Source organism: Sminthopsis crassicaudata, chromosome X, assembly GCF_048593235.1.
Source record: "Sminthopsis crassicaudata isolate SCR6 chromosome X, ASM4859323v1, whole genome shotgun sequence".
In the NCBI taxonomy this organism is placed as follows: Eukaryota; Metazoa; Chordata; class Mammalia; order Dasyuromorphia; family Dasyuridae; genus Sminthopsis; species Sminthopsis crassicaudata.
Window position 1 is genome coordinate 84148461 of NC_133623.1, and position 26055 is coordinate 84174515.

At 38.1% G+C, this 26055-nt stretch overlaps 1 protein-coding gene across 3 annotated transcripts in view; it reads right to left on the bottom strand.

Annotated features, from left to right (window-relative positions):
- LOC141549151 (transcriptional regulator ATRX-like) overlaps nt 1–16926 on the bottom strand; it is a 463311-nt gene extending 446385 nt beyond the window's left edge. Inside the window, exons 1-7 of one of the 3 annotated variants that reach the window (XM_074278525.1) lie at nt 16834–16925; nt 16359–16413; nt 13811–13854; nt 13395–13501; nt 11710–11823; nt 4580–4686; nt 3467–3531 (exon numbers count right to left, since the gene is read on the bottom strand). In XM_074278525.1, the coding sequence (XP_074134626.1) occupies nt 3467–3531; nt 4580–4686; nt 11710–11823; nt 13395–13501; nt 13811–13854; nt 16359–16379 (458 nt within the window). In that variant the 5' untranslated portion in view covers nt 16380–16413; nt 16834–16925. Of the gene's footprint in view, nt 1–3466; nt 3532–4579; nt 4687–11709; nt 11824–13394; nt 13502–13810; nt 13855–16358; nt 16414–16833 lie in introns of all 3 variants that reach the window. The other 2 variants (XM_074278528.1, XM_074278527.1) reach the window with 2 other exon arrangements.
- Between the last annotated feature and the right edge of the window lie 9129 nt (nt 16927–26055).

The following is a 26055-nucleotide window of genomic DNA, read 5'->3' on the forward strand; positions in this document are numbered from 1 at the left end:
TTTCATGGATTCTTCCAAATTCCTTTCCTTTCTAGCTAGATGTGTTCCCATCTTTATTCCATATTTGCCACTTCAGGGGCCTATTTTATCTCTACTTTGTAAACTCTTCTCCTAGGTAAACCTTCCTTTTGATAGAGAATAGTCATTGTGAATGTCTCGTGTTTATTCTGAACCTGCTCTTGCTACCCTGACCTCACCACTGGCTGTTTGACCTTGGGCAAGTCACTTAATGAATATTTGCTTTGGTTTCTCAACTGTAATAACAACACCTATGTTTCAGGATTGTTGTGACTTAGCTTAGCGTCCAGTCCTTACACACATCATAGGTATCACAATCATCATTAACATCATGATCATACTATTACTATTAGTCTAAAGGTTTCTTTTCCAGATCAGGGATGCTAGGGTCCAAATTTTTAAGATATTTGCAAATACTAAATGTTGAATAAATTCATTTTCAATTTTAAAATTGTCAACTACACTCTCTCATTGAAGCTAAAAGGGCAAAATGTGCCTTGTAGGAAGAGAACCAAAAGCACTTATTGAATTTAGGGAATACTTTGTGTTAGTTATTAATAAAACAAAAGACACAAATATAACAGGCTTTGCCTCCAAGGAACGTGAGGAGACAAAGCACACACACATTTTAATACGGAATAAATGTGAACTAATATTGAAGCAGAAATTAGAATCTAGATACTGCAAAATATATTGCCCTCTACCAAGAAACACCTAAGTTTTGAGTGCAAAGCTTGATTTCAAAGACTGGTTTGAGGCCAATGATGGAGGAAATTCAGAAGCTGCTCAATGAAAAAGAACTCCCCAGATCATCATATCATTTCAGCAGGATAGTGCAGCCAAATCTTAGAAAATAGCATTCTATTCCATCAAAAGTAAAATAAATAAAACATCCAGTATTTTGTTGCTGGGCTGGGCCCTCCTCTTGGGTTGCTATGGAAACAAGGCCTCCTTGTACCCAAGTGGCAAGGGGGAGTCTCTATGGTGATCAGCAAAGGGGTCAAGATCTGGCTGGTGCCTCGTTCTGGGGGTGAGGGCCCTACCTTGAGGTCTTCTTTTGAAGAAGGTGATGGCTCAGCTGCCTAACACATTGTTGTTCAGGGAGAGGGTGGGTCCTCACAGGTGAATTGCCCTAAACTTGGAACTCTGCTTGGCCTCCTGATGTGAGGTCTGTGTGCTACTATTACTACTACCAGCAACACCTACTGCTACTACCACCTACTTCTATTCATAGCTTCCATTGCTACTAGTAACTACTACTACTACCCCCTACTGCTACTACCATCTACTACTACTAACTAGTACAACTACTACTACTAGTACAACTACTACTAGTTACTACTACTACAACATTGTCACTTGTGTTCCTCTCACCCCAGTGAGACACACCTTCTTCAGCTACACTTTGATGGAAGATAGGGATTTTGAGAAGCCAATTAGCAAAGATTTCAGAGCAATGCAAAGGTACAAGGACAGGAAATTTATGAACTGTAAACTTTAATTAAAATAAAATTTAATTAATTCATGTTCTTAATGCCTGTTTCCACGGCCACAGGGCAGGTCACTGCAACCAAGTTTGTTCTTTGAAAGGGCATCAGTACCAAAATTCCCCCAATCTTGCTCTCAGTGCCATCAATTTGGGCATTGAAAGCTAGACAAGTTAGTTGTACCTAAATTCTGAGCCTTCCTCCAAAACCAGCCACCAACAAGATTCTGTTACCATAGAAACCATCAGCAAGGCCTTCCCCACCCCATCTCACCCCACCTTTGGCTGTGAGGCAGCCAAAGAGCTAAATAAACTCCACACACCAGGTAGGCAACCAGGGAAACCAGACCCCCACCACTCCTGTCCTCATCTCACACCCTAAGCTCCGAAAGCCAGCAGCAAGCAGCGCCAAAATTTATGACAACACAAGACCAGAGCAGAACTGTCACAGAAAAAAGTCAGAGTCAAAAAAAGAAGAAAGGGCATGTGAGGAAAAAGAAAAATAAAAAAGTAGGGGGAAAATACTTACTTTATAAAGATAATGAAAAGTTATTGTATTAACAGGGAAGATTGAGGTACATTTATAAAAGGGCAACAGTATGAAAGTGGCTATATTTGGAGCCCTCAAAAATATAATTTGTTCCCAGATCCCGGAAAAAAAAACCTTGGAAAAGCTGAAAGGCTATTTTAAAAAGCATAAACTAGAAGATAACAAGTGTACAGGGTTAAATTCAGAGGAAATTAAGGAAGTAAGTACTTAGTTATTGAAAAGAAAGGAAGCCAAGAAGGTCAGAGTGAAAAAATGCCAACACACTTGACTTCAGTACATCCCCAAAGGGGAGACAGAAAACAAACTGGGATCACCAGACTGTCAGCCTTCCCGAATCTGTTTCCCGGTCCCTCGGATATGATGCAGCCCTTGCACACAGTGTACCAGAGGCCCCAGTAGAGTTAGAGAGCCCAGTACTTTTCGAAAAATCTCAGGCCAGATTTTGAGTAGATGCTCATCATTTAGGGAAATGCTGAACAAAGTGGTGTGTGAAAGTAATGCAATATTGTTGTGATATAAAAAAGATGGTGATCAGGCAGATTTTAGAAAGACCTGTAAAGATTTACAAGAAGTGATGCTGAACCAGGAATGCATTGTACATTGTATACAATAACAGCATGAGTATGCAATGATCAACTAGGAAAGACTTGGTTCTTTTCTGTGGTTCAGTGATCCAAAGTCCTCCCAATAGATTTTGGACTGTAAGTGCCATCAGCACCCATAAAAAGAACTATGGAGATAGAATGTAAATCAATACATGCTATGATCACATCTTTTATTATTTTTCTTTTTTCTCTCCTGTTGTTTGTCTCTTTTATTCTGATTCTTCTCTCCCAACGTGAGTCATAAAACAATGTGCATTAAAAATGAATACATTTATTTTTTAAAAATTTCAGAGACAACTGAAATGACTCAACAACAAAGAAACGGATTGTGGCTGTTATGTTGGAAATTCAGTATGAACTAGACTTTGTATTTGTGTGTGTGTGTGTTATGGACACCTTTGTGGTACAATGGCACCTTTAGCCCAAACATTTATTTTAACTTCTTAAAAAGATTAAATTTTAAACATCAAGTACAACAAATGTATAAGTTTCTCCAACGTCTAAGTTCAGAGATATCCTGAAATTTGCTAAAAGGAACCCAGGTTAATAAAATCATGGGCAGCTCAAAAAGACCTGAATCCAAATGAAAAATTAAACCATAACAAGCTGAATGCATCTTTCTCTTCAATTAGAAAACATGGGTAGGTATAAATTAAAACTAGTACCTCTCTCATTTTGAATATATGCTATAATCTCATTTAACACAATGAAGACTCACTGAAAGAATAAATAAAATAAGTTATAAATAAATAAACTAAGAGATCCCCAAAAGAGGAATGCTTTCTCTTTTGGGAGATATATTCCTACCTGCAGTGCTTATGAGGTCTAGTAGAATCATGGCTTATGTCATCACTCATATATATGTAGCAGAGCTAAAAAAGGAATTAACATTCAATTCTAAATAGTTTAAATCTGTTAAAATATTAACATTCACAAAGCACAAATTTTAAAATGCTTAAATCCACTAAGCATACACTACATTGAAATAAAAAGCTGGGGTGATAACTTTAGTCACAGTGAAAAAATGAAATATTTTGCAAAAGAAAAGAACTGCCAGCAAAGTAATGACATATCATGGGGAACAGGGGAACAAAATGTCTATGAAGAATTCATTTTCTTAACTGATAAGCTGATATAAAGAAAATTCAAAACATATTCAAAGGAAAAATTTACATAAATTGATAAAGGGAAAATAAACAGCATCCAAGGAAAAACAGAAAACATTATTAGTACAATCAAAGCTAACTTTTTTTGCCCTCAAACACACTCTCTATGGTGATAGAGTCTGAAAGAGCTCAGATGAACTCCTTTCTCAACTTATTCATTCTCAGTAAAGAATTAATAAAACATATTATAATAATAGAGCTTCACAGGGTTATTTTGCATCAAACAAGTTTACATGAATACATCCCTTTATAAATATAAGTGCTAAGGAAAAGAAGCTATTATAAAAACTACTTTTATTATTTCAATAAATACTGATGCCCAAAGAGGTCATTTGAAAGGTTTTCCTCTCACCAGAAGCAGGAACAATTGAGACCAAAGTATTACATATCCCATCAAACATGAATAAGACTGAGGTTTGTTTTTTTTTAAATTAACCATGTTCTTAGTAATGAAAGACGATGAACATTACCTCACTATGATAGGGTCAAGACACTTTGGAACCCACTATGACTGATCTGAACAGTATGAGCTCTTTATGTTTGTCCTCATATATATTAAAAACTGAAGTTTATCAAAAGTTCAGCACTTATTGCATCTCACTTCTAAAGAGAATCTTCACTTTTGAAATGAATCATTATGGAATTCATATAAATAAAAAGATGTCTTACTCGAACAGGAGAATTTGTCCTTTATTCCCAAACAAAAGGCAAAATAGTTTACAGATAATCATCATCCACTGCATAACTTACATACCTTACAAATAAGAACATTCAGTGCAGGATGTCTATACACTGAATCCTCATAATGGGTCACTTGCTGTCCACAAGCAGTACAGCACACAATGTCATGAAGTCTTTCCCCTAAACAAATAAATTATAAACATAGTCTGTTCACAAATACAATAATAAATTCCATAAAACCCTGGAAACTGCATTTTTATAACTCAGTATCTTTTTGGCCATGTCCTATTTGCTTAATCAATAGGAATTTACAAAGATATATGTATTCCCATCAGTTTACTGTTGCATACTTACTCAAAATTGTGGATAAGTTTCATAAATTTCACAAACTGACAAATTTTGTCATTGGGAGACAGCTCATCATACATTTCTGCCTCAGTTTCCTCACCTTTAAAGTGGGCTTGAAAAGGAAACAGTAAACCTCTCCAGAATTCTTGTCACAAAAGCCCCAAATGTGGTCACGAAAAATCAGACACCACTAACATGACAAAAACTTTAAAAGAAGAAACAGGGATAGTGTGGGAACAATAATCATGATGAAGGAACAGAAACAGATGAACCATTAGTGTAAGAAATAGAAGGCCAGCTGAGGAAGGAAAGCAAGGATGGTTAGAATGGAAAATATTGCAGGACCTTAAAAATCAAAATGAGGGGTCTATATTTTTTTTCTAGAGACCAATTAGGTAAAGAAATAGCACAGACAAACCAATCACTAAGGAAAATGATTATAGCAACAAAGATGTGGAGGAATTGAATTAGAGTGCTCAAAGTAGGTGATTGCTCAGTAGTTGTAAACAGATATTTGAAAAAGCTTAGGACAGAAATGAGTTATCGAGTTTCTGCATTGTTAAGGTAGATCTAAATGAAAATAAGGACACTACAAGAGAATGGAGAGGTATTAAAAAGAAGAGGATGGATAAGGAGTTAAAAACATGGGCACAATTAGACAGTTGTAATGGAACAGCAGACTCCAAAGAAAGAACATCCCACAGAAGTCATATGACGATCTTCACAGATGCAGGGAAAGACCTCTCCAAAACAAAGGACCTGTTCCTAATAAAAAGCACTAGGGCATAAAAATAAATGCAGTTTGCAATAAAGTGACAAGTACAATTTATGAACGTCATCAGCAAGGATAACCTGCAATGGGGATAAACCAAAAGCTTTCTCCATACAATTAGAGGAGAAGCAAGCCTTCCCCTAATCAAGCACAGCAAAGAGCACATGATGGTTTCTTTTCCAGCCCAGGGCACCTTAGGGAGAGAGACAGAAAGGTCTGTGCAGACTCGGGAGGGATCAGGCCACCACAGCAAATGACAGTATTGAGAGAAAAGCACCATAATGTCCAAGGAAAAGGCAACACAGAAGAGATCCGGGGAGATGCTGGATGGAGGAATGAGTGTGCTCTGACATAGATCGCCACATGTTATCTATATCAGATTATAAGATGTCTCTTGTAATGTCTCCAGATTACAAGACTTGTGAGCAATGGCTGAGTGTGAAATGTGTGGCTCTGGTCCAAGCAATAATTAGAGGAAGAAAACTGCAAATGCCAAGTATCTTTGCAAAGAAAATATCATGGAGAGAGAATTCTGGGAAGACAGAAAAGCCCTTCAGAAAACCAAATTTCCTTTACAAAGAAAAAACAGAATATTGCCTCAGAGAGGGCAGAGAGCATAGGAAGTCAAGTTCCAAGACAATTTGAAAAGATCCCAAGAAAGACACTGTCTTCCAGGAAGAAAGAGAATGGAGCAAATTATCTTCCATCAAAGTGGAAAACAAGAAGAGCTTTTACAATGAGAAATAATTCTTGAACCTCACTACCACGGGAAGCAGATCAGAGAGAATAACAGCCCCAGTTGGGTATAGGAACATGTTTACTTCTACAGGTAGGGAAGAGAGAAGGAAAAGAGGGTCTGTGGAGGTGGTGAGCATAAACTAAGAGGACAGGATGAAAAAAAGAGATAAAAGGTAAATGAGGGAAAGATAATTTGAAGGGTACTACAGAGTAACCTAACTGCAAATATGAATGGGATAAACGTAAACACAAAACATAAGTGGATTAAAAAGTAAGAAATACATCGGGAAACCAAGAGACACACAACAGAGTAAAGGTAAGGCCTGGAACAGAGGGTAGTTATGATGATTTCTGATAAAGCAAAAGCAAAAACATGTCTAATTAAAAGGTATTGGGAAATGACTTTTCACTAAGAAGTACCATAAAAAATGAAATAAGATCAACACGTGCACCAAATGATGCAATATCTAAATTAATTAAGAAAAAGTTAAATGAGTTATAAGGGAAAAGCAACAACACTATACAAATGGGGGCCCTCAACTTCCCTTTTGAACACTAAATTAATCAAAACAAACAAAAAAGAAGTGAAGGAGGTGAACAATATTTTTTAAAAGTTAGAACTCAGGAGAAAATGGAACGGTAGAATTGAATGCATGTTTACTCAGTGGTACAGGGCTGCACAAAGCAGAACTGAAGGAGCCCAGGAAAGAGGCACGAAATGGCAAACCAAACCTGACATTGCATCATAAGGAGAACCACACAGAAGCTGCTCTAAGAGAATACGAGTCCTGGGAAAGTATATGTCAAGGAGCGAAAGAAGTGGGATTGCAGCCAAAACTTTCACATCCAGCAAGTGAAGGATATCTCTGAACTGAGAGAAGGAATACTCCATGAGCTGCCAGGCTTTCATGGTTTTTTCGGAAAGAGACAAATAAGATCCAAGAAAAATATCAAGTAAGCATCGAGGATGAATTACAAGGGACTCAGTCAGGCGAAACTCTGTGTTTCCTGCGTGGAGATGTTCACGCTATGTCTGTGACTTTCATTAGTAATTAGTTGGAGAGAAAGCCAGAGGCAGAGAAGAGGATGATGTGATTCTGAAAAGCAAAATGGGGAAGGACAAGTTAAAAAGATAACTCCATTTCACAGATGAATGTGCAAGAGCAAGGAATTAGAGAGATGAGGACTGAGGTTTCTGGAAGCCTACTCATATCAGACATGGGTTAAAGAAAGGATGGTACATGCACATCTATAACGGGATCAAGTCTTTTATATCTATAAAGAAATAAGATGGGCTGGGAATAATTGTATTATATTAGTCCAAATGGAATAAAGAGAGAGGGAAAAGAGGGAGAGTGGGGAGAATAAGGGAGGGATTCTCGGGCAGGTTAAGTAGTAGCAAGGCCAGAGGGCAGGCAGTAATAAAGCAGAGGAGTCAGAGGAGATTAAAAATAAGAGATGCACACAATAATAACACTGAACAGGAGCAGAATTTGTTAGAGAACAAAGGCAGGGGTAGTAATCACTTATCCCAGACTAGGTCAAAATCTTGAAAGACTCAGTCAAAATAGAGAAATCTTCATTACATGCCAGCCATGTCATTGCTGTTTTACATGTATGTGTATACACGTTATATATACATATGTCAATACATGTACATCAGTAAATGAATAGATACATGCTTACTGCAGCCTGCTTGACTGAATGTGCAAGGGAGGAAAGGTGGGAAAAAATAAAGTAAAAAGCACACAACCAAGAACAAAAGAAAACCTACTAGGAAGCAGACAGACAGTTACAAATACAATGTCCTCTAATATTATATAGGCTTTCTTCAAATTGAATTTATTATTACGTATTTTGAACCCTCCCTTACATTCTGATATGCACATGACATTCTTTTTCTTTTTTATAATCTTTTTAATATTTAAGTTTTAAACAAAAACTTTTTTTAAAAAAGGAAGGCTTGGGCTACATAGCATTTCCACTCCTCCTGTTAAACCTGTTTGCATTTTTGTTTTCCTTCTCAGGTTATTTTTACCTTATTTCCAAATCTGATTTTCCTTGTGCAGCAAGATAACTGTATAAATATGTATACATATACTGCATTTAACACATACTTTAACTTATTTAACATGTATTGGTCTACCTGCCATCTAGGGGAGGGGGTGGAGGGAAACAGGGGAGAAGTTGTAACAGAAGGTTTTGTAAGGGTCAATGTTGAAAAATTATCCATGAATATGTCTTCTAAATAAAAACCTATAATAATAGAAAGAAAGAAAGAAAGAAAGAAAGAAAGAAAGAAAGAAAGAAAGAAAGAAAGAAAGAAAGAAAGAAAGAAAGAAAGGAAGGAAGGAAGGAAGGAAGGAAGGAAGGAAGGAAGGAAGGAAGGAAGGAAGGAAGGAAGAGAGGAAGGAAGGAAGGAAGGAAGGAAGGAAGGAAGGAAGGAAGGAAGGAAGGAAGGAAGAAAGAAAGAAAGAAAGAAAGAAAGAAAGAAAGAAAGAAAGAAAGAAAGAAAGAAAGAAAGAAAGAAAGAAAGAAAGAAAGAAAGAAAGAAAGAAAGAAAGAAAGAAAGAAAGAAAGAAAGAAAGAAAGAAAGAAAGAAAGAAAGAAAGAAAGAAAGAAAGAAAGAAAGAAAGAAAGAAAGAAAGAAAGAAAGAAAGAAAGAAAGAAAGAAAGAAAGAAAGAAAGAAAGAAAGAAAGAAAGAAAGAAAGAAAGAAAGAAAGGAAGAAAGAAAGGCAGGCAGGCTTGGGCTAACCTGAGTACAAGGGATCAAGTCTAAAAAAATAAAACTGTGTAGGGAGAGATAAAAAAGAACAATTATTTCATTTAAATGAGAAACAAAAGGAAGAACTGATAAACTGGGGGGAAGCAGATGCTGCAGGAACCTCACTGTTTGTACCAGAAAGGAAAGAAGACTTAGAGGGGACAAGGAGCAGGAGAGCAAGGTGGCAGGAAGAAGTAAAACAGCAACAGAGAGAGAGAGAGGGTAAATAGGGTGAGGAGGAGAGTGGGACAAATAGGAAGAAGGAAAATACACAAGTATTAATTTACTCATAGGTAGAAATAGAGGACAAAGTTAAAGTCAACAGCTTGTTGCTTTCAACCAAAATGAGACATATGTGTATGTGTACATAATGCTTATCATGTAAAAATGAGATATACACAGATAAAATAGAGTAGGGGCAGCAGAATGTATCACATTAAAAAAACTGGGGAGTTAATCATGATTTTTTAAAATATATTTGCCAAAGAAAGAGAAACAAAAAGAAAACCCCAGAGACAGCACAGTCACAGAGTTTCAGACACAACTGAACACCCAATTAAGAAGGGGGAGAAAAGAAAGGAATTAACAAAAAGGATCAACAAGGAAGTGAAGGTGAATTGCAAACAGCAGGAGCTAAAGCAAACAGAGGTTTTTAGAAATGTAACCTACTTTCTAACAAGTTCAAATAAAACCAAAAACACTTCATCATCATTATGGCAAGACTGATGAGGTTTAGAATAGGGGGTACCTAAATGAAATTAGGGTTTAATTGAGGTCTAGTGGAAGGTTCAGGACACAGGGAGTCAAATAGAGCCCCCCTGCAACCCTTTTGGATTCGGTGCAAGAACACAGAGTTAAATGAGGGCTAGTAGTGGCTCGAGTCCCCTGCAAAGGAATTTACAGACCCAAAAACCTAGATTGATAAAAGAGGTTTATTTGGGGGTTTGGAAGTAAGGTTAAAGTCTAGTTATTAGAAGGTATTAAGTAAAGAGAAGAGGGCACCAGAACCACTGTTCCAGTGGGCAGAGATTCTTTGGCATGCCAGGCATAAGGCTGCCATGTTTGGAACCTCTGCAAAGAGAGGGCTCCAGTCTGGCTCCTTTATAGTGAGAGATTTAGCTAAAGATGCCAGTGGGTGCAGTCCCAGGTTGGCTCCTGGCTGGGTTCCAGCAAGGGTTAGAATTTGAATTTATTCCATGGGTTTCCAGACTGAGCCAGATAGCAAAGATGAAACTGTTTCTGCTTAGGGTGGAGTCCCCTCCCTGAGACAGACTCCAAGGAGGTTTCCTCCTTTAAGGATTTTTCAGAGTTTTGGGATTTCCTCATCAGGACAACTGTTGGTTCAAAATGAAGCAAACTCCCAGTGAAAAAATTTAACCTCTTTCTAATAACAGACAATCCCGAAATAATTCACGGTGACCCAAATTTGACTATATTTGTTCATAATAATGAGCTGTAACTTTTGAGAAAGATAGCAACACAATTTGCTTATGGTGGTGTATGAAACATTTGGATAGAAAGGTCAACTGACAGAACACTACACTGGACTACAGGCTGTAGTGTTAATACCAATTTCCTCCTATCAAAGCAGATCAGTAGTAGGCCACAAACAAGGGTTTGAGGAACATTTCAAATCTTATAAAATAAAACTGGAACTTATTTATTTGACTTGGAAAATTTTAAGGAAGAATTTTGGGAGCAAAGGGAGAAGAATATTGAAGTATTAAAATATTCAAATAAAGGTAGATTGCAAAAGTTACTTCCCCTTTAGACTATGATGTTTGGTTTTTTGTTTTTTTTTTTGAGAGAAAAGGATTCTGTTTTATCTTTCTTGGCATTCTTAGTCCTTAGCATAACACCTGGTAAATAGGTGCTTAATAAATGTTTATTAATTGACAGTTTATTTTAGCTTCAGTTACACAGCTTCTTAGGTCCAATAGTTTTTATCCTTCCTTGGTTCTCCAACAATTTTGGCACTTGATTGCTCCCTCTTTCTGATTATTTCTTCTTTTTTGCCTGTCACATCATTTTTGTCATCATTCTCCTATTCCTAATCCTCTTACTACTTTTCAAGATGTTTCCCCTCTCTCAGACCATTATTTCTCTTATTTTGCTCACTGGCCATTTCCCTAAGTAAATTAATTCTCCACGTTTCTGTTCTTTTTTTCTCGTGATAATGGACATCTTCCACCTGAGGCACCATCAGCAAAGGCCCCATTCCTTAATGTCACCATCGCCACTCCACCTGTTCTGGCCACCCCACCACCCACCCCAGGGAACAGCATTAACCTGAACACTCCTGGTTTGCTTGCAGAAAAATACCTCTTACCCAGGGTCTTAACACCTCTGTCACAGGCACAGGCATTGTCACTCCATTTTTGTCTCCATCACAGGAAGAAAATACTTATCCCTCCATTCTTTATGGTTATAGAAAGTGTTCAGTTTCTTTTTCAGTGTTCTTTCCAATTACAATATTGTATGTAGTCTCTTTACACATGCATATCTTTAAATGATTTTCAACATTCATTATATTATTTTACAAAATATACTTTGAAATAAATTTTAAACTCAACTACTTACCAACATGTCTTTTGGAAGTTTTAATCTTCATTCTGCTTTTGTGCCTAACTTCAAGCTCTTGAAAATTATCTCTGTCTTCCTTCATCTTTGGGTCTGGTTGTACAATCACATTACCTTCAATTTAATAACAATCATGATGTTAATTATCTGAAAACCCTGAATCCATCCTGAATATCAGAATTAAAAACAATCTTTTAAAAACCACTGGATAAAATAGAATGACAAGTTTGTTCCAAGATGCTAAGGGACTTCCTCACAACCTCTTACTTGCAGTCTGGAAATTTTCAAAACCAGAACTTTGATATTCAAAATGAATTTCTTTAGGAAAAAGGCACAGGAGGAAGGTGGAGCATTAATATTCTATCTTTATTATTCTTCACATACTAAACCTCAGAGGGAAAAACCATTCCAAAGATTTCGAATTTCCCACATCCTTTTACAATCTTAAGTTTTATTCTCCAAGACCAAAAGTTCAGACCTGCCATCTGGCACAGCTTCAGAGCACTGATAACAAAAATAGACAATCAAGTCCCTGAACTCAAGAAGCTCTCATTGTCATCAGTGACAGACAGCACACAAAGGTGCCTGTATCTATAAATCAGACATTTAGCTTCTGTCTGCCTCAGTTTCCTCATGTGTAAAATAGGAGAATACCAGACAGCTGATGTGGGCCTGGAAAAATGCAACAGTTACAATGAGCTTTTTATACATAGGTCAGGTGTAAACTGAATATTGGTGAAAATTAAAGCCTTTAGTACAGAAAAATCACCAAGACAAATGAAAGGCCCCAAGGCCAAGAAGTAGATGTGCAAAATGAATAATAAGCCAGCAAAGAGAGAGAGAGAGAGAGAGAGAGAGAGAGAGAGAGAGAGAGAGAGAGAGAGAGAGAGAGACACTGAGGCAGGAAAATAAGTCTAAGAAAAGAGGAGATACTATAACATGAGTAGGAAGTGCAGCCTAGAGTTAAAAATAGGATTAGGAGTGAGGTGGAGGGTAGAAGGATAACTATTTTAGATTTGGCAGATCAAGTGTCCCTGGACACTTTGCTAAGAGCACTTAGATCTACAACTTCATAAAAATAAGGCAAAACCTGAATGAACTAGAAGGCAAAAACCTTGAGGAAAAAATTGATGAGCAGGAAGTGAGGCACTTATCCTTCCTGAGGTAAATTAAAAGCTCACCTATATGGCTGATGCACCGCAAGGTCAGTGTCTAAATGAACAGTGGGTAGAAAATGAAGATGAATATTGGAAGCATACACCCGGATCAGGAGAGAAACGAAGAAGTGGCAAAAAATGTCAAAATTCCCCAAGATAAAAGCCAGCAGCTTTTAACTTAAAACAAAACAAAAATGATCTTTAGAAAATCTCCCTATATCAAAGCCATTTCAAAAATTACTAATTTGAATGGTAGTTTAAATTAAGGGCTTATATACCAAAGAGGCTATTAATGACAAATAATGACAAATGATTTTGAGTAAGCCATGTTATTTTTAGTACCTGTTTCCTAATCTGGGCTATCAGGGATTTACAAGAATTCTAAAATCCCTTCTGGCTATGAATCTAGTTCTTCTATGACTAAAATTTTAACAATGAAAAGTAGTTTTATACAAAGAAAACCAAATTTTCTACCCATAACTAGGAGTGTTGACTTTCAAATATGTAAAGCAGCGTGACACAATTTACCTTCTGCAAAGCTTTTTGTCACAGGAATATGTGAATTTTCATCTGAATGAAATGGATTGATAGATTCATGCACCATCTGTCCATCATCACAGTCCATATGTTCTTTCCTAAAGAAAATTTAAAACATATGTTTGTACTTAAAGAAGTGAACGTTTCCAGAAAACCAGCTTCCTTGGTGAGAGTTAGTAAAGTTGATATGAAATTTGTTTCAATATTCCATACACATAGTCATTTTTCATAATTCCATACACAACTCAGTACTAACTTCCATCACTTCATACCTTGTATCTTTCACTAAGATACAGAAGGAGAAATAATAGAAGACAGAGATATAAAGAGAGCAGTTAGATGGACAACATCCTTGGTGTGTTTGTACTTCTAAAATAAATCCATGTACTTTGGTCAGAAACACTAACCTCTCAGGGCATGATGGCTTCGGTTCTTCAGAAGGGTCACTACCCTAAAAAGAAAAACCAAATACAAGTGTTAGCGAATCCATGGCTTTTGTTTTTCACTTGTATACAACTCTTTGTGACCCTCATGTGGGTTTTTCTTGGCAAAGATACTGGAGTGGTTTGCCATTACTTCCCCAATTCATTCTACATGTGAGGACACTAAAACAAACGGGGTGAAGTGACTCGCCCAGGATTACACCATGAGTAAATTTCTGAGGTCAGATGTGAACTCAGGAAGATAAGAGTTTCCAAATCCAGACCATTCTGTATTAAGCCACCTTGCTATCCAAAGTTGTTCTTGTTCAGTCATTTTTCAGTTGTGTCAGATTGTTGGTGACATCAACTAACAGATCCCAGAGTTTACTTCAATAAATGACAGATCACAATTTCCAACTGATTTGACATAACCACAGGAGATACAAAAAGAGGCAAAAAGATGGTCCCTGTGCTCAAGAAGCTGACAAGTTTATAGCAAGATAACAAGCAAACAGATTAAAAGAAGCTATATACCAGATAAATGGGAAAAGTCCACAAAAGGAGACAATGGAATTATGAGGGGCTAGGGAAGGTTCCTGAGAAGGCAAGATTTTAGTTCAGACTTAAAGGAACAGAATCAGTGGCTAGAAATGAGCAAGGAGGTCATTGCGGGGATGGGGAAAAATCGGAGAATGGCCAGAGATAAAGGGTCTTGTTCAGAGAATGGCCAGGAGGCCAGTGTTAGTGTGTCATAGAGGGTAAGGTGAGAAGAACATGAAAGACAGAAGAGTGGTAGGTTATGATGGCTTTTGAATGGCCAAGTATTTTGTAGTTGTATATTGATAGGGGGATGGAAGAGCTAAGGAATAGAGAATGACATCATTAAAAAGATGTTTTTGGAAAATCACTAATGATTAAAAGGTTACTAGAGTAAAGAGGGAAAAACTCAAGTCAGGAATATTGCCGTTTTCTATGTGTGAAATTATAACCAGGGCTTGTATGAGGAGGAGAGAAAGGAAGTATCTGAGAGGGGTTAAGAAGGTGGGACAACAACTTGGATATGGACGATAAGAGACACCGAGAAGTTCAGAATGAGTCCTAGGCTATAAGCCTGAGGGACTAGAAAGATGGTGGACATCCTTGTCAGAAATAGGGAAGACAAGAAAAATAATATCACATACTAGGCTTAAGATGTCTCCTTCCCATGGAGTTGTAGATATTGAAAGGCAGGTGGAGGTAGAAAGTGAGTTTGTACTTTTGTCACATTATAGAGTCTATTCTCAGGAAACTTTTTTGCTGAGTGCCTGAGCTGTTTCCATTTTTTGCTCTTATTTCATTCATTTCCCAGTCTTTTCCCTATTTCAACTAGAATTTGGTGCAGGGGAAGCAAATCTATTAATATAGTAAATGCAAGGACCTTAAACATGTTATTTAATATTTCCTGGATCAAAGGGGTTTGCAGATCTCTCCCTACCCCCCATCCTTTTTTCTCTCTTTTCTATTGTTCTTTCTTTCCTTATGAATAAATTATTAACAACTAATTTTTAATATTACTCTGTATCCTATGCTGTCATCTAAAATGTTTCTTCTTTGTCCATGCATACATTTATTTTCAACTTAGTAATTTGGCTAATATAGTTATCATTTCTGGAATGGCTGAATTACAGCACTGAAAACAAGCATTTCTGCTGTAAACAGTCTTTTTTGAAAAAAAAATTAGTTTTATTTTGAGCATATTTTCTGTCATATTTAGACTTATATCGGTTACAACAATTTATTCCTTATGATTGTCAAGGACACCATCGTACTCACGAGTCACCATCTTTTCATTTAATTAATTATGAATGCGCTATACACTTTATTTTTTAAAAATTATTTTATTTTTAAAAAGTAATAAAAGATAAAAATGAAAAAAAGAAATATGAAACAAAATAAAACCAAAGAGAACACTGTCAAGTGTTCAACAGAATATCAAAGAAGATTCAAAATATATTCAAAAAATTACCAGTTTAAGAAAGTATACACACACGTATATTAGTAGAAGAAATTATATTAGTAAGTGTCCCTGTTTTCTTTGCTTCCTTGTAAATTGATCTTTTGTTCTCTGCTGTGAGCCTTTTTTATTCTTTTCCCCTCTTTCATTTCCCCAATTACCCTCAAGCAGGGTATAATTAAGAAAGGATATATTTACACTAAAAATAATATATTTAAAAGGGAACTTATGTCAACAAACATTTCAATACACACACAACAAGAGTGTATCAGGAAACACGAATTGTTATTACACATTGTATATTGCCTTAATGGTAACAGGCACGAGTCATACAATCTCAGTGGGTGACATGTCACAAAAGCCCCTTTTTCCCCCCTGTGGCCAAAGAATTAAGAATCAGAAACACCCAACCAGTGATTAACATCCCCTCTTCCCTGCCTGGCTCGTTTATTTGGATTCATAAAACATTTTACCACAGGATCAGAAATGATAAGGATTTTTTAATGCTTAAAATTCATTTACAATAGAAGTCACACTTACCTCGTCTTCGGGACTTTCCATTGAAAAAGATCACTGTGTTCTCCACAGAGTTTATCTAGAAAAAAGGTGTAAGGTCCAAATAAATTGTTCACGTTACCAATAACTTCAACAGAAGAAAAGAAACATACAGCAATAGAACATTTTACAAGTCAAGTCAGTGAAATGGTTCAAGAGCAATTGATTCCAACAATATAAAAGCCGGAAAATGTCACAGATCCTGTCTAGGGGAATCCACTATGACATTCTCAATGTCGAGAAAGAAACTTACTGAAATCCCTCTAAATGGTTGAGGAAAAGGAAAAACTAAACGAGGCCGAATCGAGGCGGGAAAAGAACTAAAATAACGCACTGAAAATAGAGGGAAAATTCTTCAGAGAAACATAGAAAGGACTTATGTTTACTAATTAATTAAAGGAAATAACAATAAGAGGAAAGTAAAAGTAAAAAACATGTCTTTAAAAAGAGAAATATTTACCTCAGGAGCTGGAGCTCAGCAGACGCCATCTCACTTCTTCCAAGATGGGACCCACCCACCGAGCAACCAGAAGCAGCGAAGATGATTGGACAAGCAGTAAGCCAATCATCGCAACCGGAAACCAATTGGGCTCGTGATTCTCAAGACCACAGTGAGACTCCAGGATTGCGCGTTTCCAAAGAAGCTGCATCTGGCTTCCTCTTCAGTCACCCCGCCCCCCCCTTGTCACTCATTCTCTTTTTTCTGATTCCCTCATAATTTCCTCCCCCATGTCTCTCATTTTCTCTTCTCCTTTTCCTGCCCCACCCTCTCTCCCCACTTCCCCCTTTTCCTTTTCACCTTTTCTCTCTCTTTTTTTTTTCTTTTGCACTTATTATGCTATTGTGTCATTTTAAAACTTCTGTCAATATCACCATTGATGAATATGGAATTTCACGTATTTAATCCATATCGCATCACTTCCTGTTCAGGGAGGAGAGAGTGGGGGAAGGAGGGAGAAAAATTTGGAGCTTGCAAAGGTACCCCAACAAGTTCTTTAGATCTTACATTTAAAGATAACCAAATATAGATTGCAATGGCAACAGTAAAATTATTTAGAGAAAATAATACAATTAAAATGTTAACGATAATTCAACCACTTTCCCACTTTCCAATATCAGCCAAAATTACATCAGGAGCAGTGATCTTCTCAAGTGACTAAGGAGTTTTCAGACAGGTTCAGTCTCTCCCTCTAACTCCTCATTTCCTGCTGCAGCCAGGGAATGAGAAGAGAAAAGAAAGAAAGAAATTATCTTCACTCTCAACAATTTAATTTGCCTTGATTTGGAATTTTATTTCCCAGCCATCATTCCCAAGGACTTTCTGGAAGCTGCAACCTGGCCAAGGTTGGAATCAGAAAAGAAATCTTTAATTGTTGGCAGGGCCATAGAATACCAATCAGAAAAATAGGAAGAGAATGTGCTGAGAGCAAAAGGACTGAGAAAATTAGGAGTTAGGATGGAAACGTTTCCTACTTGTAATGTTGGGTAGGAAAATGAGACAGAGAGAGAGAGAGAAAGAGAGAGAGAGACAGAGAGAGAGAGAGAGAGAGAGAGAGAGAGAGAGAGAGAGAGAGAGAGCCTGGTACAGCTAGGTTATTTATCTCTCCATGAGCAGCTGAGTAACATTTAAGCAAGTGCCCTGAGAACAGGACTAAAACTGAGAGCAGTTTGAAATCCCCTGTCTTTGGCAAAAGGCTATGATGGGAGGTACTGCTCTAAGGCAGGATGACCAAATCAGGGAAACCAGGTCCCGTTTTAAAATGTATGGGACCAGCTTTAAAATGTATGGGATAAGCATGCTGCTTCCTGAGATGGCTGGAAGCTGGGGCTCATTTAAGAGCCAGGCAAAGGGTCTGGGAGGGGAGGGGCCCGCTTGTCCAGAAGGCAGGCAAAGGTCTGTTTTAGAAGTTGGTGAAAACTTTTCCAGAGATTTGAGAAGATAAGATTGAGTCCCCAATCTCCCTACTGTATAGTACCTTAAGAAGGGGACAAGATAGGAGCGTTTAAATGACAGTTTGCCAAGACATATGGGAGAGGTCTGAACCAGGCCTTGAGTTCCTCTGTGATCCCCACTCTATGGGGGAAGGGGAGGAAGGTGCCGATTGAGGGTGGGAGAGAACTTGCCCAATGCTTCCCGAATAGCAAGGCTCTGCTATCAATTCCGTGTTGGAACTTGAGAGAGGGGGAGCTCGTCTAAACCCCCAAATCTTGCTGGGAGAGCAAGACCTAAAGGAGATGGCCCCACCCCTGTCCAGGAAGTAGCAGCTAAGGGTAGAGAGATGTTCTCCAAGCTCAATCTAATTCACCTTTCCCTGAAAAACTTGGAGTTCTGTTTGGTCGCCAAATTATGTCTAGTTTTCGGGGATCTTGGTCAGGGAACCAAATTATGAGGCTTATATTTGGGGAACCAAAATGAAATTAGGGTTTCTGGTGGTCAGGGAGTTTAAATGAGGTCTAGAAGCAGGTTCAGGGTTCAGGGAACCAAATGGAAGGGTTTGTCTCCCCTGCAACCCCTTAGGATTTGGCACAAGGGTAGGGAGTTTTGGGGACTCCCTTCCGGCAGCGCAGAGTCCCCTGTAAAGGAATTTACAGACCCAAAAACCTACATTGATAAAAGAGGTTTATTATGGGGATTGGAAGTAAGGTTAAAGTCTGGTTAGGGAAATGGGTGAGGGTAAAGAGAGGGTAGCGCTGGAAAAAGTATTCCAGTGAACAGAGGCCCTTGGGATGCCAAGCATGGTATAGCTGGCATATTTGGAACCTCTTCTAAGAGAGGATTTTAGTTTGGCTCTTTTTATAATGAGAGATTTAGCTAAAGGGGGCCCGTGGGTGGAGTCCCAAGTTGGCTCCTTGCTGGGTTTCAGCTAAGGCTAGAATTTGAATTGAATTCAATGAGATTCAGGACTGATCCGACCCCACCCAGATAACAAAGATGAAACTGTTTGTCCTTTGGGGTGGGATCCCTCACTGAGACAGAGTTGAAGATTTTTTTCCTTTAAGGATTTTCAGAGTTTTGGGGTCCCCTCTTCACTGCTTTATAATATAATTTGAGATCTGGTATTGCTAGTCTATCTTCTAATTTTTAAAATGGCTTTTTACATTGTCAAACTTTTTTATTCCAGATGAATTTTGTGGTGATTTTTTCCAGTTCTATAAAATAACTTTTGTTTGATTGGTGTTGCACATAATAATTAAATTATTTTAGGCAGAATTTTTATTTTAGTATATTGACTCAGCTTACCCAGGAACAACTGATATTTTTCCTTTTGCTTAGATCTTACTTTAGTTGTGTCCAAATTATTTTGTGCTCATATAATTCCTGAGGTGATTTTGGCAGGTAAAATCCTATGTATTTTATATCATCCATTTAAAATATTAAATATAATTTTTCTTTCTATTTCTTGCTTTAAGGCTTCATTGGTTATATGTAGGAATATTGGTAATTTATATGGGTTTATTTTATATTCTGCAACTTTGCTAAAGTTGTTGATTTTTTCCCCAATTGGTTTTTAGATTATTCTCTAGGATTCTCTACATGTACCACATGCAAAGACTAAAAGTTGTGTTTCTTCATTGCCTGTTCTACTTCCTTCAATTTTTTTCTACTCTTATTGTTAAAGCTAACATGTCTAATAAAATAATAGTGGTGATAATAGGCATCTTTGCCTCTTGCTTGATCTTATTGGAAAGGCTTTTAGATTATCTCCATTAAGGATAATGCTTGCTGATGGTTTTATTCAGAAACTACTTTTCATTTTGTGGAAGGCTTCATTTATTCCTATATTCTGTAGTGCTGTGCTGAGAACAGCTGGGTCCTTAGATCATAGAGTTTTAGAGTTGAGAGGATCCTTATATAACATGTGGAGCTTTACTGATTATCCCACCCCCTTCAAAGTCAGAAAATGTCCTTAAGTAAGAAGAGTTATTAACTGAAACAATCAGAAACAGATGAGAACAGGGTATGTATATATCTCCTGTAATCAATCAAAAGAACACTTCTAAGGGATTTGGTCTGCCTTTTGAAACTTTTTTGAAAACTGGTACCCATCTCAAAAAATGATAGAGATTACTAGGCTATGGAAGTGAAGGGGGTTGTAGTCCCTGTAAGAAACTATTTCCTATTGATCTGTGATTTCTTTCATATTATTTCCAGCCCCTCCTGGGTGAGGCATTTCAGTTTAGGAAGCCAGTATCTTTGATTCACAAATCCTGGTCAAAACATCCCTTTGAATTCCAATAGGAGATCTGGGCGTGTCCAAGCCCCCACTGGATCTGAGCCAACTTGGGCTCTCCCAGCCCGCACTGGTTCTGATTTGCTCGGGTTTCCCAACTCCCACCAAGATAACCAATATAATGAGCTTCTGTCAACTAAGGTCTTTGCAGATGGACCTTGGCAGTTCCCTAAATTTATTACCAGGTCTTTCTGCCCACTGAGAACTGCATTCTCAGTGCAAAACTCCATTTTCCATAGATCTGTCCACTGGAATACTCTTTTCCAGTGTCCTCCTCTCTTTACCCTCACCTATTTCCTACCCAGACTTTAATCTTACTTCCAATTCCCATTATTTCTCTTATATCAATCTGGGTTTTCGGGTCTGTAAATTCTTTTACAGAAAACCTCTGTGCTGCCAGAAGGGAGTCCCCAAAACTCCCTACCCTTGCTCCAAATCCTAAGGGGTTGCAGGGGAGCTTTATTTGATTCCCTGAACCCCAAACCTGCCACTAGACCTCAATTAAACTCCCTGACCACCAGAAACCCCAATTTCATTTGCATTTCCCAAATTTAAACTTCATCAGAAGAAGAGAGCAATGAGCTCTCAAACAAAGAGCTCAAAACAAACTGAGTCAAAACTTGACTCAGCTGGGTCAACCAGCATCAGAAGAATAAGAAGATAGAACTAAGCTGTGGCAGAAAACGAAAATATCCAAGATCAACATCAGCTCCATGAGCATCTAAGAATAGAAGACAAGACTGGTGCCCCCAATGTACCCAACTACTCAGGACCTAAGGAAAGTTCCAACAAGAAGTCTTCTCCTTCCCTGGATTCCCCTCTTAATACCTGTCTGGTCACAGACACTACAGTAATCTGCTTTTTAATTGCATGAAGGTTTCTAGTAACTTAAATTTTGCCTCAACCACAAAGGCCAAGAGTAAAATAGAGACAGATAGAAATGTCAGTTTAATTAGAAATTCTACATCTCCCTAAATTTTAGGACTTTCACTAATCCGTAATGTTTCACGAGGGAAACTTATAAAGTGAGACAGGGTATTACCCCTAGGTTCACTTACAAAATGAACTCATAACTGTAAAGGGGTGTTATGTTTAGTAAACAGATCATAGAATGTCAGAGCTGGGAACATCTTTATATCATAGAATATGAGTGATAAGTGAATATGGAAGATCCCAGCTGAAAGGTTCCTGGAACAGAAAACATCAGAGATTAGTTGGGTCAGCACAAGATACCAGATCTGAAAGGGACCTGGAACTCAGAATGTCACTGCTCCAGGGCGATCTCTGGCTGTAGACAGAGTGGCCACACTGGAAGGATTCTCAGCACAGAGAAAGAAAGAGCTGGGAAGGTCTTCAGAACACTATCATTGTTGGAATGGCATTTGCCTAAACTCACAGTTTGTGCCAATTAGGGGTGCAACTGAGGTCAAGTCATGGATGCTTAGGATCTTTAATCCTTCAAAGCTAATTAAGACCAAAGTCTTCCTCCCATAATCAGACCTCGGATAAAATCTAAGGTATGTAGGAAGCAAATATAAGATGATCCTGGACTGATTTTTAGTAATAACTGAATAAGCAAAAAAGGATTATTTTTCTTGCCCCATATAAGCCCAGCAGAATTTAATTCCTGCCATTGAAAAAAGTGACTGATGCTCACTGTGATTTCCATGATGGCAATTCACCAGTAGTAGGGCAGCTAGTGTTGGGGAGAAAAAAATTCCAAATCTGAAGAAGTTTTAAAAGGAAATTTATGGAGTTACTTGGTAGAGGAGATCTAGCAAAAAGGAAGGCGTGGTTCCCTCTCAGCCAGGTTGTGAAAGGTTTGCATTGTATAGGATTTAGTGTCTTAACAGAAAAGAAGGGTCAGATACCCCTGAGTTCCTGGAGGCCCCCTATCCCTTTCTGCCCATTCTGCTCATTGTCTCCTTCTGCCTAGGTTAATTTTATTTTGGACTTTGGGCTTTCCTGACTTGATGCTGTTCAAATTTTGGACAAAACTGCTAGTTATTTAACACATATACTTCTTAGCTCAGACCAGCCCTTTTTTTGTACAATTTTCCTCCATGTTTTGCCCTTGTCATTGGCTACATTTCCACTTTGCCTGGAGCATGGCCTCTAGGCTTGGTTGCTTGCCCCTTCCCTTGTGTTCACCTTCTGGTGAACCTCTGACATGGCTGCCTCTCTGCCAGGCAATAAGCAAAACATGGCTATTGGTTTCCCCAGCTTCTTAGATCACAGGTGACCTGGTAGACAGTTTTTGGACTGACCCTGGACCCTCCAACACCATTTACTTGTATTTATTGAGGGTACTGAGTTATCTCAGGTCTCCATGCTCGAGGGAAATTTCTGAGAGCCTCTAGGGGCTCCTGGCTAGATGCTTAGACCCACTGAATGCCTCTGGGTCCCCTCAGTGATACTCCTTTGGGGGTAAGGTTGCATCATGAATCCTAAAATGATGTGGGTTAAGATTCCTTTCTAATGCCCAGCCCACATCAGAACTGAGCTAACTTGGGCTGTCCCAGCCCCCATCTGCTCAAGTTTCCCCAATCCCCACAAACAGCTTCCTCTTTATCTAAAAACCCATTGAATTCTATTTAAATTCTAACCCTGACTGAAACCAGCCAGGAGCCAACCTGGGACTCCACCCATGTTTAAGATTACCAAAAGCCCCCATTATAAAAAGGGGAACCCTAGAGTCCACTCTTTGCAGGAGCCCCAAACATAGCATATGCTGGCTATGCCAAGGGTTCCTGTCCACCCGGTGCCAGCCCTGGCCCTGGCATCTTTCTACCTTTGACCTTACTTCCAAACCCCAAAATAAACCTCTTTCATTAATATAGGTTTTCAGATCTGTAAATTCCTTTATAGGGGACTCGCGCTGCTACTAGACCTCATTTAACTGTGTATGCTTGTGCCTAATCCAAAGGGGTTGCAGGGGAGCTCTATTTGACTCCCTGTACCCCGACCCTGCCACTAGACCTCAATAAACCCTAATTTCATCTAGGTACTCCTTACCTAATTCTCATCAAGAGGATCTTCAAGCTTCCGCCTCCTCTTTTCTTCATTCCATGTGGTAATCACTCAGTAGCAATTACTTTCCTCCAGCCAAACATGGTCAGGGGCAGACATGCAAACATGTAAGGGTGTTCCCTTGTCCCTCCCACACACTTCCTACTTTGTTCTGGGGCTTGGTCAGGAATCCAAGTAAAATTCAGAAGCTGTGGTTCTGTGGCACCTGCAGCTACCAGGCTAATCCCTTCTGAAGAGTCCAGGACAGCCCCTCTGCCAGAAAGAGTTCAGATAAAGAGCTGACTATTCTACACGATTTTGGTTTTGATCCCACCTTTCTTGATCCCAACGGCTAGTGGCCTTGCTCCCAAATTGCCTTGAAATTTTCTTTTGTATTTATTCTTTATAGACATTTATTCATTTTCTGTCTCCTTAGAGCATAAGCTTGTTATATTAAGGAATGTGTCCTTATTAGTGTTTGCATCTCCAGAACCTAGCACTATGATGTACGTGTGCTTGTTGATTGCTTATTTAGGCCATCTGTCTTTGATGTGCCCAGACCATTGGAGGAGTTAATCTATATCTACTTATTGAATAAATGAGTTGTGGATCTAAATAAAAGTAACCAATGATTATCATTATATCTTGATTATAATTTTCATCAGGTATTTTGTTATTATTTTATTATTCTTAATAATTCATGTATTGTCCTATAATATAGTATGTGGTGTGAGATATTGATCTTCTATTAAAATTCTGCCAAACTGCTTTTCACTTATGTCATCTTTTTTTTTTATTACCAACTAAAGGTAACTTTCTTTCTGTAAGTGGACAGTTGAGCAAATCTCCTAGTGGGGCAATTTTGAAGTAATGTGAATTTACTCCCAGACCTGGCTTCAAGGGAGAGGAGACAGGGAGTCATGAGGTGTCCAGGAGATGACTCAAGGACACATGGGCACTGGAGAAGCAACAGCAGGATCGGAATCAGGCAGATGTTGTAGCCAGCCACGGCCTCACAAAGTTCTGAGCAACATTTGGATTGAGGAAAGACACGTGGCACCTGAGTGTGGATGGACAGAAGCCAGACGTGAGGATAAGTGGGCAGAGTGATCAAAAGGTTCCCCTTTTAGTGCTGGAAGTCTCAAGCTAAGCCTGGATGCTGAAGCTGCAGAGGTGGAAGGAAGCAATCTGCACAACAGAATCCTTTTTTCCATTCCTTCCCACCTCTTTTTTCATTAATAATACCCTTTAGATTCTTGACTTCCTTTAATTTGTTGTACTGAGTCACCTGAAAAGAAGTTCCCAGTTTTAAAGGGATTTGAGAACAGTAATCTGTGTTTAGAAAAAAAAAATTATCAAATGATGTAATTTAAAACCATCTACTTAGGTATCAAGATGAGTTGTGAAATTCTTGTGAATAATCTCTTACTGTTATCAATGAGAGGTTATGATTAATACTGATTATTTAGGATATATGATCCTTGAAAGCTGAATCCATGTAAATCTCTGATAGATGACATTTGCTATTTGACATAGAATCTCTTAGAACTAACTGATATTATTTTGAGTTTTGTTTTGAGTGGTTACTGTTTGATGGTTCATTAACTCACCATTTGAGAGAAATGGTGCAGTTGCTCAGAGGAATGTGATCCTAAACTACATAACATGTGAAAGTGTGTTATCTGGGCAAAAGATGGGAGGACAACCTTTGGCTTTGATTAACATGAGATCCTCCTCATTCAATTTCCCAATTGTGTATCCTCAACAGGAGGATTTCCCACCTGATTATTCATGAGTCTTGTTATGAGGTAGAATTGTTACTGCACATTTGGTTCTCAATTGTAAATCTCATCAGAAGTAAAACAGAGTTAAAAGTGCTTTATTCTGGCACACATGTACCTTTAAACTTAAGGCTGTAGGATCAGTTTAATGCTATTATAATCATGTGCTTCCTTTTTCTTTTTAACATTTTTATATAATCAGAACAAGTTTTCAGAAGATATGAACACAATGTGTAAGGAAGACCTTGCTATCATTAGCCTGAAAAATATAGTCATATCTTGAACAATCAGATAAAGGAGTACTTGACTTGATAAAGAAGTGTGTGTGTGTGTGTGTGTGTGTGTGTGTGTATGCACATATGTAGATTATGTGTATGTATATATTTGTGTATAAGTATATATGCATATGTGCATATACACACATACTTTGTATGAAATAAAGTCTTTAAATATTTTAAAATGATGTGAGGAATAATTGGGTATTGATACAAGTATTTATGGAACTACTTGTTATTCTATTAATTATTGAAGGTAAATCAAAAATGTTTTCAGTGGGGTTTGGAAAAGAAAAGAGACTTTTAGTGCATTCACTTTTCTTAGAAGGTTCCCACAGGTGACACTCACCTTCCATAGACCACTTCCCTCCCAGTTTTGGTGAGT